General features: G+C 44.2%; 1 protein-coding gene across 3 annotated transcripts; it reads right to left on the reverse strand.

Annotated features, from left to right (window-relative positions):
• Nucleotides 1-3,389: 3,389 nt before the first annotated feature.
• On the reverse strand, nt 3,390-15,461 carry METTL21A (methyltransferase 21A, HSPA lysine). Of its 3 annotated transcripts, none has more exons than XM_082840864.1 (4): nt 15,447-15,461; nt 14,474-14,653; nt 12,844-12,955; nt 3,390-4,327 (listed from the first exon to the last, which is right to left on the reverse strand). In XM_082840864.1, exons 2-4 carry the CDS (start codon nt 14,618-14,620, stop codon nt 3,930-3,932), a joined length of 657 nt encoding a protein of 218 aa, XP_082696990.1. In that variant the 5' UTR covers nt 14,621-14,653; nt 15,447-15,461; the 3' UTR covers nt 3,390-3,929. The 3 variants fall into 3 exon arrangements, with proteins under 3 accessions (XP_082696990.1, XP_082696988.1, XP_082696989.1); XM_082840862.1 differs by lacking the exon at nt 15,447-15,461 and adding an exon at nt 15,319-15,435; XM_082840863.1 differs by lacking the exon at nt 15,447-15,461 and adding an exon at nt 14,939-15,295.
• Between the last annotated feature and the right edge of the window lie 5,875 nt (nt 15,462-21,336).

Raw genomic sequence — 21,336 nt, forward strand, 5'->3', positions numbered from 1 at the left:
ATACTGTTTTCCCTTCTAATCTCCCTGAGTAACAGTTGTTCTCAGCTAGGAAACAATTTTTCAGTATGCCATACTTTCTAGTGTTAAATTTTAACCCTTCTCTGGTTGTAGAAAGAAAAGCATAACATGATTTTTAGAGCAGAAACTTCTGAGCTAACAAATCCTCAATTTTTAAGGTGCAAAAAAAAGACCCTGAGGACTGCCCTGCTTTTTCTGCAGTTCACGTCAGTGCTAAGAGAGCCCAAGTCTCTAGTTTCCCACAACAGGGAAATAATACTCACTGTAGTGTCTCACCTCATTCTTGTGAAAGAACTTGAAAATGCTACTTCTGTCTTGGTAGAGGTTCTGGGGAGCAGAAAAATTACGACTTTCTCTGACACTAAAATAAATCACACGTCTGTTTCACCAACTATATCTAGGACCTCTAACCAATACTGGTACATGAAAAAGTGATTTTTAAAAGTATCTTAAATTGCTGGAATTCCCCGGCGGTCCAGTGGTTTAAGACTGCACTTTCATTGCTGAGGGTGGGGGTTCGATTCCTGGTCAGGGAACTAAGATCCCACAAGCCGGTGGTGCAGCCAAAACAATAAAAAAAGAGTGCTTGAATTTTTTTAAAGGCATCTTAAACTGTTATTTTTGTTTCTTGATTTCAAAAATGACTGAAAATGCTTCTATCAACCACTATAAAAGCATAGAGATTAAACAAATGATGTTGGAAGTGAATCTTTTATATAAGTTCATAACAATTTTGTTACTGAGAATATGCTTTACATTTTGATATCCCTGAGAATAGGCAATTTAATAAGGTAACTGATCTGTAAAGGAATCTGTATTTTTCATGAGTATATGTTTATTGAACTCCCTTTATGAAGAGGTCACTGTTAACACTTGAAATATAAATATGAGGTACGGTCCTTGTCTTATTGGAGCATAAACTGGTAAGATGAAACATTTCAGACAATGTTACTCTGCCCTCAGTTTTCAATCTAGTGTTCAGTTCACTTAGATAAAGTATTTTGATTGATTATAATTCTGATCCTTTAGTATAAAAGAATAAATGTACCGCTAGAAACTATCTGAAGGTGGTACCATGGATTCAGATGGTTCTATCATGAACTAAAGCAAGATACCCTTAAGAGGTAACTACTTAGAAGACAACGGCATACTTTGTAGTTTTAGTTCTAAGACTCTGATGTATATTTTAACTTAGCATCTTGGCCATGGTATTTGATTTTAACTGGGAAGAAAGTTACTGATACCCACTGGCTAAGTTAACTGTGTAACAGTTTGAAGAAACTGAGCAATGTGAGGATCAAGGCTTAGTACAGTAGGTCCAGAGACTAGATTTCTATCCTTAACTTGAAGACAAAACAAGCACACTTAAAATGCACATTTATGGGATAAATTAATCCTTTTCTCCTAAGTAACAAGTGTCACAACTTCGTTGACATCTATAGTGGACAATGCGCTACAATATCCAGATATAGCCTCACGTCCCCATCCCCACACACACATCCCTGAAGCACTCATCTCCCAGCTTCTGGGAATGTTCGTGGCTGATGGCTCTCAGCTGAGTCTCTCAGGTGTTGTCTTCACCCCAAGGTTCAGCTCCTTGCATCCAATGACTGACGACACAAGGATCTGTATTGTATTGTATCCCACCCCCTGTCTCAATACCCAGCTTCCGGCCATCTCAGCTCTGAATTCCACTGAGGACTTTCCTGACCGCATCCCAACCCAATTTCTTCCTCTTTCCCAGTCCTGCTACTTTTACTCTGTCAGAGGTGTCGCTCTCGAAAGCATTCTCATTTAAACGTTCTGCACCTTAACCTTCACCTCTGAGTCTATTTCCCTAGGGAACTGGACCTGTGGCCACATTTTGAACTCAAAGCCAGGAAAAAATCATTTGATTTTCACTTAGACAACCAAGCTATTTCTGCTGAATTTTTCTCACCTCTTCTTCTATTTGTAGGCCAAGGGGAAAGAATTACCTTCAACCTTTTCTGAGTCTTACTGTTTTATGAAAATGTAAAAGAAGCCGATCACTGCTTCCTTCACTTGGTAAAGCATCCAGGCTCCCTGCCCACTCCATGGACACCCCAAGACATTCTAATACCTCTCTCCAAAGTCAGGGATGTTAAAGGAAAGCAGCTGAATTCCAATTAGTATCTTCATTTCTAATATACCTAGATGGGATTAGTCTTTCATTATAGTGTTGTTGATATTGCAGGGCCTTCATTTTACTTTTGTTAAAAGACCTTCCATGCCTATGGTGCAGTACTGGCATTTTATGGATTCAGTAAGCTGTGGGTATTTCAATTTCATGTGCATTTATCAGAATTGGGTTGAACTGGTACATCACAATCTCAGAACTTTAAATTCATCTTTATTAAAGCCAAATCTCTATTTAAAATATGTGTAGAAAACAAAGTATTTGGTGTTTCCACATCCAAAATATTCACTAAAAGGTTAAGAGGGAGGAGGTCTTGTTTCTAAGGGTTTATGAAGGAAATCTATCTCTAGTACCAAATACCATACTGAGGTTATAACATTCTTTGGATCTCAATCTGTTTAAGCTGTTGTTTAAGCTTTTACATTGTGAAAAAAGGGCAGGGTATGTGTGTGACTTCACAAAGTCTATCAAAGATAATCATAAAACAATGTAGCAATCAATTAACCCAGAGATCAATACCCTCTAAATGTAATGTATCTTTTTCAATCAACAAATATTTGGTTATGATATACTAGATACTGGGGAGGCTATAATGAAAGGGGCAGAAGCATTCTGGCCCTCAAGAAGCTCACAGTCTTCTGGGGAGCACAGACATTGAATAAGCAATTACCAGTACAATACAGATGGAGCTTATACTTGGGGAGCTAACCTCCCATGGCGGGATGAGGTTTAAAACTTATTTTTATTGTCATCCTATGCAGTATAAGGAGGCAGGGAAAGGCTAGGAAAGAAATACAAAAACAACATTTGACAAAGGGTAAAGCTGAAGGGAGAAACTATAGCTTTTGATTTGAAGATAACCTATTCCCAGCACATAGAGGTCCAAGATTTTAGATGCTATCAAAAAGTAACTAAAATTTTATTTTGACTTACACCTTTGCTTATATACCTAAATCCAAAATTACGCCAGAAAGCATGTGAGACTTTAGAAAACTCACATCCTAATCTCAAACAAGCAAAAGTATTTAAGACCTAAATGCAGTAGACAAAAGATTTCAAGAGTATTAACAGCTCAGGGAATGTCCATTAAACCTCTTGTTTTTTTGTTTTTTTGTGTTTCTTTTTTCTTGCGGGCCTCTCACTGTTGTGGGCTCTCCTGTTGCGGAGCACAGGCTCCAGATGCGCAGGCCCAGCAGCCATGGCTCACGGGCCCAGCCGCTCCGCAGCATGTGGGATCTTCCCGGACCGGGGCACGAACCCGTGTCCCCTGCATCGGCAGGCGGACTCTCAACCACTGTGCCACCAGGGAAGCCCAAACCTCTTGTTTTATACTCAGAAAATTAGAAAACTGGGCTAAACGTATGTCTTACAATGTGTTTTAGATGATTTGCAGGATCTAGCCTCACCAAAACAAGCTCACTGCTTTGAAGATGCCTTTATACCAACCCTTCATCACAGCATCAGTGAAAATTGTTTATTGAGAGGGAGCAGTATGGGATACAGAAACAACATAAACCAAAATTGCACACTTTCCTTTAATGTTAATTGAATTTCAGAGTGAGTAAAACGTAACTAAAAAGTCACAGCAATGGGACAAAGTGCTTTGTTTTAAAACTGCACATTTGCTTTGCCTTTTGAGAACCTTTGATTAGACTCTTTGTACAGTAAGCCATTTCATTACATATGGTTATATTCCCAGTCTAAGACCTTAATTGACGCACTCAGTGACAACATTCTTATAAATTATAGCCAACTATAAGTCCTCCCTCAGGCTTCTCCTCTGTGCTTTGTAAATATGTACATCTTTTTCAGGATCATAGTGAACCTTCCTCACAGTAAATTGCCTCTCAAGCATCGCTAAGAAGTTGTGATCCCGTTCATAGCGAATTCGGCAAGCTAGAAGAATCACAGAGTGGTTGCTACAGAGATGTTCCAATGTTTGAAGAAGATCTGTGAATGTTTCTTCTAAATATATGATATCAGCTCCAAGTATCAGGTCAAATTCTCCAGGTGAAAAACTCCCCAAATTCTGTCCCCAAGTCAGCTCCTTAACAACAGCTCTGGGCTGGATATGGGGAGGTAAGTTGGCTTGAACGTTTGATTTAAGAAACTCTAATGCTACTTTTCGATCCGTGATAGTCACATGAGCACCTAGAACATGGGACAGAAAGTAATGCACACATCAGTACAACTAATAGGTAGAGGGATCAAGTTAAACAGCGGGGTGAGTGTCTCTAAATATTCCACCTCATAGACACAATATGATGCCTTTGTGGAGAGCTGTGACACGTCAGAACCACGGCCAGATGCTCCTTCTCTACTGCCTGTAGGTAAAAGTGAAACTTGGTTTGCCTCTATGACACACTTGCTGTTTGCTGAAGTTATGCCTATTAAATACAGGTGATAAGCTAGCTGATGCTTCTGAATTGTGCAGACAGAAGTGGCCCACCCTTCACAGGTATCTACCATTATACTTCATTCATTAGGTCACCATCTTTAAGTCAGTAGGCCTCAGGGTAAAATGGAGTCCAAAGATGAAAAATCTGGGAGCCAACGATTATGAGGATGACAAGATACCATAAACCGGGAAAGGTTCCTTTCTGGGGCTAAAGCTTTAAAAAGAATCAAGGAAAAGATTAACTGGCTACTAAGAAATCTCAGTCTTCCTCTCCTTATGCTGTCATGAAGCAGACCATCTATATGTATTCATGCAATTCATATATAATTATTGAAAAATAGTAGTTAGAAATTACTAGATTGTATTAAAGTACTGTAGGTTAAAATGTGAGGTAATGTTCTCTATGTGCTAAGTTTCTACGTGCAATGTGTAAAATGAATGAGGCAATATTTTATTAATCTGTTTCTTGAGGGTTGTTTACCATGAACCAAGAGATCCAACTCTTTGAACCAATATGACCGAGAGAAGTCTGAACTGGTAGGTATCCTTCAGGAGAAGCAACCACATAAGGTCAGCCCTGAAATACCTCATCTGCATTGTAGTAACACTATAGTACATGTAATCCTGCTTGGTTTTGACCCCATAAATTCTGAAACTTAAAAATTATGTTTCACTCTTTCCTAAAATTATTTCTCATCTGCATCCTTCAGTCTGTAATCTTCATGGGTAATCCCCAAGAGGATCCCAGACCATTTCAGTGGCAGCTTATACTGAATGTTTCTTATCTTGACATGTAACATTAGGACAGTATGTAATTCAGTTTGACATCTGACTCAGTCCTGAGTGTGATACTATGAAAATGTGCAAGTTGTTAGATGCATGCACCTACCACTTTGACCGTTTGTTGCTAGACAGAGTGCTGCCCAATGAGCAAAATTCAGTGATACTTTTCATCTCTCCTGATAACAGAAATCACAGACAGCCTTTTCCTGGTTTAACTTAGAACTTTACCTCTGGATTTCCTGACAGTCTACAGAGCACTCTGTTGGGAATACTGGAGTGATCTGGTCTTGTGCATGTCACCTCAGTGTTCCTGTTAATAGCTCTTAGATGGAGACCTCCTCTAACTCCTGTCTCAGGGATTTCTGAGGCTACTTCTAACCTGCCAGGTGTTCCAGGAGTTTCAGTAGGATCTTAATGTCAGTTGACCATTCCCCATAATGTCCATCAATTCTACAAACATACAAGTGTCTACCAGCAGCATGGGAGAAAAACCCCTACCCTCATAGAACTTACATTCAAGTGAGGAGATAGGCAGCAAGAGGTGTTTTTAAAAGTAGGATATCTAGTATGTTAGTTGGAGATACACACTAAGGAAAAAAATAAAGCAGGAAAGAGAGACATAAAACATCAGGAAGTAAGAGAGTTGGGTAGAAAGGGAAGGCCTCACTGAGAAGGTGACTTAGGTGAGGGAATAACCGAATACATATCAGGGGGAAGAACATTCCTAGCAAGTAGAAGAGCAAGTGCAAAGGCCTATAGGGGCAGGCAAGGAGGAGGCCAGAGGGGCTGGAAGGAGGGATAAAGCAGGAGGAGACAAATGAGAGAAGTAACAGGTTAAAGAAGTAACCGGAGGGAGGCAGAGCAGCTGGGGTTCACAGGTTAAGTTCCACAAAGGCGCTGGCTTTTTCTGAGTGAGATGGGAAGCCACTGGAGAGTGCTGAGCAGAAGTACTAGTGATCTGACTTAGGTTTTGTTTTGTTTTGTTTTTTTTACACGGGCCTCTCACTGTCGTGGCCTCTCCCGTTGCGGAGCACAGGGTCCGGACGCGCAGGCTCAGCAGCCATGGCTCACGGGCCCAGCCGCCCTGTGGCATGTGGGATCTTCCCGGACCGGGGCACGAAGCCGTGTCCCCTGCATCGGCAGGCGGACTCTCAACCACTGCGCCACCAGGGAAGCCCCTGACTTAGGTTTTAACAGAATTCCTAGCAGTGGGGCAAGGCCAGAAGCAAGAAGACCTGTGAGGAGGTGGCCACAGTGATGCAGGTGGGCGAGCTGCAGGCTCCCTCCTTGCTGTCACAGCTCCCAGACTCCGACCACAGGCCAAGTCCCAAACACAGGCCACCCAGCAGTAACCACTCTCATGACTCTGGCAATCACTCCCTCAACCAGTTACTCGATTTTTTCTTTGGTAGTATGCGGGCCTCTCCCATCGCGGAGCACAGGCTCTGGACGTGCAGGCTCAGCGGCCATGGCTCACGGGCCCAGCCGCTCCGCGGCATGTGGGATCTTCTCAGACCGCGGCACGAACCTGTGTCCCCTGCATCGGCAGGCGGACTCTCAACCACTGCGCCACAAGGGAAGCCCTAGTTACTCGATTTTTATCACCCAAATATTCAGCTCACAGAATATTATCATCTTGCCTGTGGTTTTGTTTTGGGAGTTTTTGTTTGTTTATTTGGGTGAAGGGTATACAGGATGTGTTAAGTTTCTTTTAATCTATCAGTTTCCTGTATTTATTTATTTATTTATTTATTTATTTATTTTTCTCCTGCAATTTAGGGAAGAAACAAATCATCTGTCCTGTAGTTTCCCACAATTTAGATTTGGCTGATTATGCCATTTGTATAGTTTGACATGTTCCTCTGTGCTCTGTATCTCCTGTAAATTTGTTTGACTTGAGTCTGATTTTTTGAACAAGAGTATTTCAGAGGTGGTGGTGGTATTTTTCATCAAGAGGCTGTAATAGCTGGTAGGCTCTATTTTTGTGATGTGAGCAACCACAAATACTCAATGCCCAGATCCTTAATTTATTAGATTCGTTTTGCATTTATTTGTTGAGTAAGCTTCTTTCAATTACTACTTGGTTATTCATTTTGTAGAGGAATTGTTTGAATAGGAAAGGCGGGATAAATTTTGCTCTCTCCCCTTTTATAACCCAGATTTCAAAGAGTTGGTTTCTAAGTATCCTCCAAAGATGACAGATAGGGTTTACTTTAGTGCTGTTGTATCATGAACTATGCATTAAACATATCTGATGTATTTAAACCCATGCCATCATCATTATCGATGTTCAAATTGTCTATCTTTTGCCAATGGACTTTTGACACAAACCCAGTCATCCTCGATAGCTTCCTTGCTATCTGGTACGACAAGATATTCCAGGGTCAACTTATACATTTCCTGCTACAGAACTATAATCAGCCACTTATTAAGTTTTATTTTTTACTTTTTGGATGGGAGGAATAACAGCAAGTTTGTATGCTGATTAGAATGATCAGGTAGAAAGAGGGAAAAGTGATAATGCAGGAAAGAGAACCACCAGAACAACACCCTTGAACAGGCAAGAGAGGGCTGGCCCCGGGGAGGAGACACAGTCCACCTGCATACAGCATCAGGAACAAAGGCAGACCGTGGATGCAGACGCAGGGGGTGGTTAGAGACAGTGCCGGGACGTTACAGAAGTTCTCTTGATTGCTTCAATCTTCTCAGTAAAATAAGGAGAAATGTCATCAGCTCAGAGTGAAAGTGGAGAAAGGAGGACTGGAGGTCAGCAGAGAGGGAGCAGAGCTGGACTCCTCAGCAGCATGAAGAGCCCCCCAGAGGGTCCTGACCAGGAATTTAAAATGAGACCCAGAAGTAGTCTGTTTCCTCCAACCACATTCAGCTACCTGGGTGCAGGCCTGGAACAAGTGGAGAGCTGCACGTAACCTTGTTTTGAGCCCAGTGAAGAGGATGAAGCAAGGAAGTGCAGGGTATTGATGGTACGTGAAGATGGTAATAAAATGACTGCCCGTGAGATTTATGCTGGGTAAGGAGGGAGATGAGACAATATTTAGTTCATGAAAAACTAATGGAAACTGACCCAATAAGACAACATAGCCTGCAGTCACTCACTTGGTAATGGAAAAAGAACATGTAAACATTTGTCATTACTTTTAGTTTTTAGTTTTGTAAGCAACGCCTTAATTTATTCAAATGTTGGAGCACAGAGTGTGTGCTAAAGATACAGAGATGGGTAAGAAAGTCCTTGCCCTCTAGGAACTGAGAGTCTCATGAGAGAGATAAATGTAATTATGAAGCAGTGTAGGGAGTAAAATATAGGAACATGGGTGTGCTAGGAAATTATGTGGTCACAAAGGAAAAGTGCTTCGAGAGGAGCAGAGGTCGAAGAAAGATTTCGGAAGGAAAGGAAATCTGAGCTTACACTTGAAAGATGCGGCATTAACCAGAGGAAAGAGGTGAAGAGGGGAATTCAAGGCAGAAGGGACAGGCCAGAGGCAGGGTGTGTGTCACTGGAACTTCACTCAGTGCAACTGTGCTGAGAAAGTCAGCAAAGTGAGATTACAGAGCCTCACTAAGAAGCCTGGGATTTGGCCTGCAGGCAATGGGAAGGCACAGGGTCACCCCATCACTTCTGCGTTTTACATGGGCCACACTGACAGCTATTGGGAAAAGTGGGTTTGATAAGACAGAGGTAGAAAGGTCAGGTGGGAATGTGGATAGAATCTTGCAGGAGACAGATGATGAGCACTCCAGCCAGACAGTGGGCATGGAAAGGGAGAAATGGAATCAAGAAATAGTTAAAAGACCCAGCAGGGCTCAAGGGCCGGGTGGGCAGCAGGGAGGGCAGGTCAAGGAGTTGGCCTGAGTGACTACTTGGATAGTGTTGCTAACTCAGAACAAAAGAGAAAGGACAAGTTTGGAACGGGAATTAGAGTTCAAGTTTAAACACGTGCTGACAAATAGCCACGTAGAGACATCAACAGCTTTCATTTAAACGTACAAGTTGAAAGTTCAGTGGAGACTTGCACTGGAATTACCAGGGCACGAACCCGTGTCCCCAGGCAGACTCTCAACCACTGCGCCACCAGGGAAGCCCCTAAAAGACAATTTCTTGCTGAGCATTATATTTAAGACAGCGGTCCTTAGACGTGGTTGGGCATCAAATCGCCTGGGAAGCTTTTAAAATCCAGATTCCTGACCCCAACCCAACTTACAGAACCCTGTCTTAAAGATGTGATTTTTTTTTTCTTAAGAATAGTTTTCAAGTAGTATAAAGGCTGAAGAGGTTTTTAAACGAAGAACCAGGATTTGAGAGTCAGAATTGGATTCAAATTCTAACTCCACAATCCATTAGCTTGTGACCTTGGGCAAGTTACTTGACGTCTATTAAGCCTCCATTTCGCCACTTTGAAAAGAGCTCCAAGTAGACCTACTACGCCGGGTTGTGGTGAGGATGAAGGCCATAAAGACACAACACCCAGAACACCGGAACCGCCCAGGAATTAGCAGCTGTTTTTTCTTTTAACAAGAAAATCTCATCACCCTAGATTAACAGTCTGCATATCACTGACCATTTGAGGGGGAGGCTTTTTAATGTAATTTGTCTTTTCCCCCCTCTCGCTCCAGTTAGAGTTAGAATGCATGCTTCCTGAGAGCAGTGACCTGCTGCTCTAAAACCATGACAGGCACGCCGTGGGTGTTCCCCAGAGTCGGGAATCAATGAGTAAGGTTACAAAAAATGAAAATAGCTTAAAAAGGGGAACAATCAACCTCTTTCTGACATTTCCAAAGCACTACCCATTCTAGTTCTGTTTCCATTTTAAAGAGATTAACTTTTTCTTACTCTTAGGTTTCAGCATCAAAATTTCTCCAGCCTAATACTTTGTAGCCACAAATAATGAGCATGAAAAGCATGCCATAGCACAGAGAAATGTGCATGACATGTTAAATGAAACATCATATATGTGTGAAAACATACACGCACACACATAGGCACACGTATGGAATCACGATTATAACTATGATTAAAATACGCATGGAGAAAAGGAATAGGAGGAAATATACCAAAATGCTAATGGTAATTATGTTGCAAAGTCATGAATAAGCAGAATCTTTGGTGGGTTTTTCCTTTTTTTTAGACTGCTTCTAGGGCTATTTTTGTAATAGAGTTTTATCATTTTTATAACAGAAACAGTAATTTTCATGATTTTCTAGTTCTTCTCTTATTCCAGAACTATTTGGGTATCTACTGTGTGCCAGCTGCTGTACTAGGGCCAAGGACACACAGAATGAGACATGGCCCCATTCCTCAGGAGCCTCAGCCTGCCAGGAGAGACAGACACGTGAAACAACTGCCTAAAGTGAAATGTGACAGAGCTGGGGCGGAGAACACCGAGCGCTGTGGGGAAGAGAAATAAGGGAGCAATTAATTCTGCTTTGGGGCAACCACAAGAACACCGTCTGCCATTCTGCTGTTCTCGCCCCTCCCAAAGTCCCCATCTTTTGTGGCAACAATTAACTAGTGCTTTGCTCTGTGATGGTCTTTGAAGAACCTTATGCTGGCTTTCCCAAGCCCACAGATCCAGATTTCTAGATCAGAAATGAAAATGCAGAGAACACTTGCTGAGCATTTACTTTGTGCCAGTCAGCGAGCTAACAGATTTCTATGCATGCTCTCATTTGATCCTTGTTAGTCAGTCACTATGGTTATTATCCCCAGTTTATTGGGAAACTGAAGTTTAGAGATTCAGCAACTTGCCCAAGGTGACATAGCTAGTAAGAATTAAAGGTGGTCAGAGCCTGCGGAGAGTGGACTTGTGTGGGGATTTGAGGGCGTGGTGGTGGGGAAGAAAGTATTGGGAGTTGGGGATTGGCAGATGCCAAACTATTGTATGTGGAATGGATGGACAGCAGAGTCCTACTGTGTAGCACAGGGAACTAACTGTATTCAGCATCTTGTGATGGACCGTAACAGAAAATGCATGTATGCATGGCTGGGTCGCCTTGCTATGCAGCAGAAGTGGGCACGGCACTGTGAATCAACTATGCTTTGATAAAATTAAATTGAAACAAAAAAAGGTCAGAGCCAAGTGGGCCTCTAACCCTTTGCAGGTCACCACGCTCTGCTGTCTCGACAGCAGTGAGGAGGCCCTGTTCTCAGGGGGAGACAGAAGAAACCTCATTTCCCCTTCCAGCTAAGTCCTCTCAAACGTCACAGAGACGGGACTTAGTGCCATGGAAAGAAAAGAACCTGGGCCTCTGTGTCTGACAAGCCTGGTTTGAGTCTCAGGTCACCATTGACCAGGACTTCAGAAAGTGGCTTAATCTCCCGGAATCCCAGCTTCACTGGAAAAATGAAAATTAAAAATATACCTAACATACACGGGGACAATATAAGGTCAACCTGAGGAGATCAAAAGGTGGTGTATCGGCTAGGTCCTCCTCAGTGGCTGAAAGTGCTGTGGTGTCAGACAGATGGACCTGCATCAGTTTCTATGTTCACACGTCCACCCATCGCTCCTGCCCATGCTCCCCATCAAATCCCAGGAGGCACAATCTAAACAGAGAAAGGAATACTGAAAAAGATATGTTACCAGAAAAAGGACAGGACAAAAGCGGGGCTTTAGTGGGTGCTCAAGTACCTGTACACACTTGATGGAACTCTAGATCCTGACCACCCAAGTGTGGTCTGAGGACCAGCAGTTACGGCATCATCATCATCACCTGGGAGCTTGTTAGAAATGCAGGCTCTCAGGCCCCACCCCAGACCTACAGAAGCAGAAACTGCATTTTAACAAGAGCTCCAGGTGACAACACTGAAGTGGGGAATATTATACATTGTATCTCAGAGGCTGGTCTATCCAATCAACGCACAGCTTGAAATGTATGAGCAAGTTGTAGAAAAGAGTCATCAATGAATTATAAAATAGAAATGAAGCTTAAAAATACTCTAGGCCTAAACTAATGTCTGTATGCCAAGCAAAAAACGACAAACCTTGGTATCATTTCAGAACTGCACACTGTTTAATAGATGTCAGTACAAACTTCAGAGGGGGCCAGCCCTCCCTAAAAGAAAAAAACCAGCAAAGCTTCCTCAGCAATGAAGTAAGAGACTATCTGCTCTCCCGACCTCCTAGGGTTAAATCCGAGAGTACAGAGACAGCACCTAAACAGTAAAAAGCTATGTACACAAATAAGATTATTCTCTTTGAACTCAGTTGCCTTAAGATCATATTATGGGCATCACAGAAGTGAAGTGGGCAAAGCAATCTCCCGTGAGAAGTATAAATAATAGGATGAGAGAGGGAGAAGGAATTAGCTTTCCTGGAGTTGAGAGCACTGCAGTTGGCCTGTGACTCATAATAAGTACAGGGGGAAAAAAAGTAACACGGTAAGAGGGAAACTAACAATGAGCTCTGAGTCAGGAAAAGGTGCCCCTCCATGAGTTCCACTCACACAGGAGTGAGCCATGAGTCACACTCACCCAGCAGGGCAGCCACCATGCCCACCAGCCCCGTGCCAGCACCCAGCTCCACGGCAGAGCAGCCCCTGAGCTCCACAGCTCCCATCTCCAGATATGTGGCCAGAATGATAGCCTGAGTCAAAACACAGCATGACAATTTAGGTCAACAAGCGCTTTAGGGTCTGAAGGGTTTCAAGCAGGCTACATACTCCAAGAAGACATCACATACCCCCCTCCTACCGCAAGGTTCAATTCCCAGTGTAACAGCTCACACAGGAACTCAGCTGCTGCTGGGAGGTCACCTGCAGCAAGCACAGACACCGAGCTCCCCAGCACAGCTGCCCCAGGCCCCACCAGAGGCCCTTACGGGGGACAGCAGTGGTCAGTGACACTGACCACCCAGGATAGGATCCTGCTGAATCTGGGAAGGCTAATTTCTTACTGTGTCACAGCATTTTTACACTCAAGGTTTATAAAATCACTCTGGTAGAGCTGACATGAACAGTCTCTGTGATTCTGCTTAAAGGAATGTCTAGTTCCTAAACCAAGTTCAAGTCAGCAAGGCCACAACCGAAGGGAAAAAGCAGAGCAGCACCAAGTCTCCTGGAGTTTCCTCCCTCTCTCCTACTCTCCTGCGTCCCTAACGCTCGTCACCCCAGAGGAGCTGGGCATCAAAAGGGAAGTTTTAGCCAAAGGTTTGGACTTGATGTGTGAGTTAGCATTTGCATATAACTCTGTAAATCACTGTATACTGTTAACGTGATTTTAAAATATAATTTGTTCTTCATGGCCACATACTATTAGCATACTTAGCAATTCCTCTTCTTGGTGAGAATGTAGGAGATTCGCCCATTCCTCACTGTTATGTACCTTTACTACTCTTTCTGAGAAAACTTTTCTTGTAGTTACCCTGGACTAGATTCCTAGAAGTGGTATTACAGGCTTACGATATATCAAGACTTTTATTCCTAAGTGTTTCTCTAACACCCCTGATACAATATTAAGATTGTAAAATTGTATCTACACGAATCATTTATCCAACATTCACTGAGCTCCCACCGAATCCCAGGTGTGGCTAGATGCTTAGGGCAAGTCTCTGGCACAAGCAGCTGAAAAAACAGTGCTGGGAGAGAAAAAAGTAAAGCAGCAATTATAGTATAATTTTTGATCATTACAACTATGGAAAACTTAAAGAAAACACATGATCTTCATTTTTGGCTTTGTCAATTTACAATATTCTTTGTGCAATGTTAAACTTAAAAACTAACTGAATAATTGTCCAAAACAGCTAGGGGCCCCAGTCCTCCCTCTTCCGTGCTGGGTAAATTACTGGTAAGTCATTTAATTTCTTTCAGTTTTCTTCATTCACCCTTAAAATGCAATCTATTTGGTGGGGAGGGAGCAGGGAAGAGATTCTAATGGGTAGGACTTTTTTTTTGGAAGGGGTGGAGTGATGCAATGTATTAAAATTGAGTAGTGATAGATAGTTGCACCACTCTGAACTTACTTAAAAAAACACACACACACACACTTTAAATAGGTGAAATGTACGGTATATGAATTACAACCCAATAAAGCTGTTACTTTTTAAAAACAGAGACCAGTCTTATAATCAATGGCTGATGCTAAGAGGCCCCCGGGGCTTACTTACCGCGTCCCAAACCACCGCTGCGACGCCCAGTTGCTTCCAGTCCTGCCGGATCTGTATCGTGTGGTTTGCCAAGGAGAAGGTGGCAAGAGGCTTGTGAAATCTCTGCAGCCCCTTTTCCGCGGTCTCTTCATAGGGCACCAGGGCCATCTCGCCCGCGCCCAGCTCTCTGCTCGCTCAAAGCTGTGAGGCAAAAGAATCCTGAGTGAGGTTCTAGCCAGAAAATGCATTATCTCTCTAGTAGCTCCAAATGCTTCTTAAGGCCGTTTTACAAGTTCAAAACAAACGGTTGCGGGAAGCCTTTGTCTAATTCCTTTTGCCTGGCTCTCCTGGGAAGTGAGATTTCGCTGGGAATTCATGCCAAAGGTGCGGGATGGCTATGCACTCAGCTGTAACCACTCAGGGAATTTGCAGCGTGGTAAGAGTGAGCGAGGCGGAGGTGACAGCCCGGGGCCGCAGAGAAAGTACCGCTTCCTAAACTGCCCGGGCCCGCGTGGACTGAGGCTGCAACCCGCTGCGGTCTGCAGGGCATTTTTTCGTGTTTTGTTCTTCCCTCACTCCCTCTAAATCGGTGCGTTCAATTGCGACCACCACGGACTCGAACCTAAACTTAAACTGGGGGTTAACGGTATGATTATCCTGCTTTACGACACCGGCTGGAGATACACGGTCGACGCAGTTCCATTTCCTGGAGACTGAACGTGAAAGACACTCGTGGATTCCGAGTCGCTCGCGGGTAGCGAGACCCCGGGTCCGCGTGGACTCGGGCATCCGCGGCTCGGAGGCCTCCCCAGAGTCGCCCAACCTGCCCCCCCGCCTGCCCCACTGAAGGGCCGACAGGTACGCACGTCCTTCCCGCGGGCCCGCAGCTGCGGGAACAGGCGAGGTAGGGGCGGGAGCTCGGAGAGGATCCCCCCTCCAGCGGCGCTGGCCCGCCACACCCTACGATCCGCGGCACCGCGTCGCCTCCACTTACGGCTCGGGAGACGGCCCCCGCCTGGTGCGCGCGACGCTTTCCCCGCCCCCAGGTCGACGGCGGAAAACTCCGCCTTAAAGGGCCAGAGAGCCAGTAGACCGGCGGGCGTGCGGGCGGCCCGCGCCGGGGTCACGCGTTTCCGGTCCCCCGCCTTCCCACGACAAGCGCTCCTTGAGCGCCGGGGACACGGAGTGGCGGGTGTGGGGCAGGGCCCCGGAACGGGGATGCCGCGGCGGGGCGGAGGCGGTGTTCCCTCCGCGTGTGTCCCCAAGGTATTTGGGCCCCCAAGTCAGTTTCTCTGGCTGCCGAGGGCAGAGCTGGCCGGGAGAGCTAGGTGCGGAGGCGCGGGGGGTGGGTGGTGAGCGGAGGCCGTGGGTGCCATCGCGACCGGGAACCCGGAAGCCACCTGCCTGGCGTTGGACGGGCGCTGGGTCCACTTGTATGGGTGCTCGTTCTCGCGCGCGCGCCTTTTTTGTGTGTGTTTTTCACTGTGTGTGCTTGCTTGTTTTTAGTTTTAACGGTGGTCAGTTAGGAGGTATAGGAGAAAACTCCCGCCGAAGAATACGTGGTCACACCCATCTGTATTCGTGTCACCAAAGTGAAGTCCGAATTGGTGTAATCGCGCGCTCCGCGCCAATAGAGTGGGAAACGTGACCAAGCCCTTCGTGGAGCCCGCACGTGGCTCCCGGGACTGGATTGTTATACGGGGCGGGGCGCACTGTCGGCCCCAGTCACGGACTGGGTCTCCCGCCTTCCGGGGCAGAAGGTGAGCGCACCTGCCCTGGGGACACCTGTTCTTGAGGTGAGAGCTGCTGAGAGTGTGGCATCTGGCCGCAGGCCCCTGGGAAGCGCGCGGCTGGAGTGAACATCCAAGAATGTGACCGCGCTTGGGGACGGGGCGGGGGGCTCATCGTTCTCCCAGGAAGGTTTCTTTTTCCTCTCGGACCTTGACCCGCGACCCCACCGGCCGCCGCTCTCTCATGGCGATTCTCAGCTCCGCCTGCACGTTAGGATGAACTGGAGCGCTTTTCAACTCCGCAGAGCTGGACGCTGCCACCGGAAAGGCTCAGCTGGTGCGCTGTGGGGCCCGAGCATTCCTGTTTTTCAGAGCTTCGCGGGTGATTCCCGCCAGCCACCGGTAAGAGGCTCAGGCCAGGCCTAGACCACCCCCTCTCCTCGCCTCTCGCATCCCGCTGGGGGCGTGCCCCGCTCTCTGTCCAGGTCTTAGAAGACTGGGACCTGGGGCTGCAAAGATGGTTTGAAGTGAACTTTGAAGGTCACCAGTGAAGGTCTTTTACTTTTTTTTTCTTTCTTTGCTTTACTCAATTATTCATTTTTAAGTTTTTTTAATGTATTTTTGAGAGCAGTTTTAAGTTCACAGCAAAATTGGCAGAGATTTGTACAGAGATTTCCCAAACACTCCCTGCCCCATACACAGCCTCCCCCTTCTCAACATCTCCCACCAGAATGGTACATTTATTACCATTGATGAACCTACACTGACACATTATTAGAACCCAAAGGCCACAGTTTACACATGGGGGTTCACTGTTGGTGGTGTACACCTTATGAGCTTGGACAAACGCAGAAGATATGTATCCAGCATTATAGTATCATACAGAGTAGTTGCACTTCCTACAAATCCTCGGTCCTCTACACATCCGTCCTTCCTCCATAACCTTTGGCAACCACTGACTTTTTTTTTTTAACTCTCCATAGTTTTGCCTTTTACAGAATGTGATGTAGTTAGAATGATACAGTATGTAGCCTTTTCAGATTGGCTTCCTTTGCTTAGTGTGCATTTAAGGTTCTTCCACGTCTTTTCATTGTTTGGTAGTCATTTCTTTTTAGTGCTGAATGACAAACATTCCATTGTATAGATTTAGTACAGTTTATCCATTTACCCAGTAAAGGACGTCTTGGTTGCTTCCAGGTTTTGGCAATTATGAATAAAGCTGCTATAAACATTCCTGTACAGGCTTCTTTGTGGACATAAGTTTTCAGCTCCTTTGGGTAGATACCAAGGAGCATCATTGCTGAGTCATATGGTAAGAGTGTGTTTAGTTTTATAAGAAACTGCCAACTGTCTTCCAAAGTGACTGTACGATTTTGCAGTCCCACCAGAAATGAGAGTTCCTGTTGCTTCACACCCTTACCAGCATTTGGTGTCGTCAGTGTTTTGGATTTTGGCTATTCTAATGGGCTTGTAGTGGTACCTTGCTGTTGTTTTAATCTGCAGTTCCCTAATGACATATGATGTAGAGCATCTTTTTTTTCCAGTTTTGTTGAGATGTAATTGATATACAACATTGTATTAGTTTATGGTATACAACATAATGACTTGATATATGTAAATACTGCAAAATGATTACCACAATAAGCTTAGTTAATATCCCTCATCTTACATAGTTACAATTTATTTCCTTGTGATGAGAACTTTTAAGATCTACTCTCTTAGCAAATTTCAAATGTACAAAACAGTATTGTTAACTACAGTTACCATTCTGTACATTACATCCCCAGAACTTATAACTGGAAGTTCGTGCCTTTTGATCACCTACACCCATTTCCCCCACCTCCCATCCTCTGCTTCTGGCCACCAAAAATCTGTTCTGTATCTCTATGAGTCCTTTTTTTTTTTTTTTTAGATTCCACATTTAAGTGAGTATTTGTATCATATAGTATTTGTCTGTCTGACTTACTTCACTTACCATAATACCCCCGGGGTCATCCATGTTGTTGAAAATGGCAGGATTTCCTTCTTTTTTATGGCCAAATAATATTCCCTGTGGGGAGGTGTGTGTATACATACACACCACATTTTCTTCATTCATTCATCTGATGATGAAACTTACGTTGCTCCCACATCTTGGCTATTGTGAATAATGCTGCATTGAAAACGAGAATGCTGATATCTCTTGAAGACAGTGATTTCATTTCCTTCAGAGATATATGTACCCAGAAGTGAGATTGCTGCATTATATGGTAATTCTGTTCTACTTTTTAATTTTTAGAGGAACATCCATACTGTTTTTCATAGTGGTTGTACCAATTTACATCCCTGCCAACAGTGCACAAGGGTTTCCTTTTCTCCACATTCTCACCAACACTTATTATCTCTTACCTTTTTGATAATAGCCATTCAACAGGTATGAGGTGATATCTCATTGTGGCATTGATTTGCATTCCTGTGATGATTAGTGATGTTGAGCACATTTTCATGTACCTGTTATTTGGACATTTTAAAATATGATTGTTTCCTTATTGTTCAGTTTTAAGAGTTCTTTGTATATTTTGGATAACAGTCCTTTATCAGATGTGTCTTTTGCAAATATTTTCTCCCAGTCTGTGGCTTGTCTTCTTATTCTCTTGACAGTTTCTTTCACAGAGCAGAGGTGTTTAATTTTGTTTCACTTCTCATTTTTGTGTCTCATTAGGCTTCCAGCCCTGATTTATTTTATTTATTTTTTTGGCCACACCACATGGCATGTGGGATCTTAGTTACCCCACCAGGGATCAAAACCACGCCCCCTGCAGTGGAAGCGCAGGGTCTTAACCACTGGACTACCAGGGAAGTCCCCAGAAATGTTTAATTTTAATGGAAGTTCAGCTTATCAGTTATTTCTTTCATGGATCATGCCTTTGGTATTATACCTAAAACAGCATCACTTTATGCAAGGTCATCTAGGTTTTCTCCTATGTTATCTTCTAGGAGTTTTATAGTTTTACATTTTGATTTAAGTCTGTGATCCATAGCCAGTTAACTTTTGTGAAGGGTGTAGGTCTGTGTCTAGATTTATTTTTTGCATGTGAATGTCCAGTTGTTCCAGCACCGTTTGTTGAAAAGACTATCTTTTTCTCCCTTGCATTGCCTTTGCCACTTTGTCAAAAATCTCTTGACTGTATTTATATGAGTCAATTCCTGGGCTCTCTATTCTCCTCCATCTATTTGTCTGTTCCTTCACCCCAATACCACACTGTCTTCATTACTACATTTTTACAGTAAGTTTGAAGTCAGATGGTATCAGTCCTCCAACTTTATTCTTCTCCTTCAATATTATTATTCATTTTTTCCTTTTTTATTTTGTATTTTTTTGGTCTTCTCTCCCTCTCCTTTCTTCTCTCCTAGTATCTCCTTTCTTTCTTACCTCCTCTACCTCTCTGTGTTGCTTCTCCCTCTCAACTTTCCTTTTTTTAAACCTCCCGTCTCCTTATTTTCTCTTTTCCTCTTTGTTCCTTTCCTTTGGGGAGCCATCACTGGGCACAAGAAAAAGGATGTGCTTTGGAGCCAGAGGAACTATGAAAATTTAAATTCTGCCTCTGACAGTTTAATTGGTATGACCTTGAGTAATTACAATTGACCCTTGAACAGCATGGGTTTGTACCATGCCAGTCCACTTATAGTCAGATTTTTTTCAATAGTAAATACTTCAGTACTACGTGACCTGCAGTTTGTTGAACCTGAGAATACAGGGGAACTGTGGATAGGAAGGGCTGACTATAAGTTATATGCAGATTTTTGATTGCACAGAGGGTCAGCACCCCTAACCCTCTTGTTGCTTAAGGGTTACCTGTACTATAAACATCCCAAGATCCCAGGTTACTCATCCATAAAGCCTGTCACAGATTGTGCCCCTTCCCCATTCCTTCTCCCCGCTCTCCATGGTTTCTGCTGAAATCATACATAGGACTTTACGAAACAAAACCGAACCTCCCAACCTCTCCAGCACTCCACTAAACTGACATAGGACATCTGCCTCATTATATTTACTCACAGTTTATCTAGAAAGTTTTCATTTGCTTTTCCTTGTTAGTATTAGACAAGAGTGTCCTTTAGCCCAGCCAGTGTTCTGATTGGTAGCATTTGGCTCAGGGAGCACCAGAAAGAATGTTTAGGAACATATGCAACTCATGTAGACACTTAGTGTCTACTTGTTCCGTAAACATTAAGTGCAGCTCTATTTTTCTTTTAATTTATTTGTTTTATTTATTTATTTTTGGCTGCATTGGGTCTTTGTTGCTGGGTGCGGGCTTTCTCTAGTTGTGGCGAGCGGGGGCTACTCTTCGTTGCGGTGTGCGGGCTTCTCATTGCGGTGGCTTCTCTTGTTGCAGAGCACGGGCTCTAGGCACATGGTTCAGTAGTTGTGGCTCACGGCCTCAGTAGTTGTGGCTCACAGGCTCAGTAGTTGTGGCTCACGGGCTCTAGAGCGCAGGCTCAGTAGTTGTGGCACATGGGCCCCGTTGCTCCGCGGCATGTGGTATCTTCCTGGACCAGGGCTCGAACCCGTGTCCCCTGCATTAGCAGGCGGGTTCTTAACCACTGCGCCACCAGGGAAGCCCTCTATTTTTTTTTTAATGCAGCTCTGTTTTTATCAGAATAAACCAAAACAGCCAGTGGTTCCCCGTGAATACTTGCAAATAAATTTTAATCCTTGAAAACAAATTGGGCATGTGGTAGACTGCATTATTTTTAATACCCAGTCTGCCTTCTACAGACCTGTCCTAGTTGACCCTTCCCAAAGGAGGGATGTCTCCCCACCCTGTTGAAGTCAGGCTTGGCCACATGACTTGCTTTGGCCAATAGAAAGTGGGTGGAAATGACATTTGCCACCTATGAGCCACAGCAGGATTGCGCCTTTTCCCTTTGCTAAAGACCTGCAGGCCCCAGATGGGGGCACTCCCTAACCCCATCCCCAGGTGGAGCAGAACCACAAACGACCCATAAAATATGTGAGCCACGAATGAGAAATAAACCTTTGTTGAGCTAACCATTGAGACTGGGGTTTGTTCCGTAGTATAACTCAGCAGAAGCTGTCAGAACACAGGTGTGAAAGGGACGGAAATTTCAAAACAGGTAGGAGCATTTAATGCGGGTGGCTTAGTTTCAGTA

Source organism: Leucopleurus acutus (genome assembly GCF_964270905.1).
Source record: "Leucopleurus acutus genome assembly, chromosome: 6".
Lineage (NCBI taxonomy): Eukaryota > Metazoa > Chordata > Mammalia > Artiodactyla > Delphinidae > Leucopleurus > Leucopleurus acutus.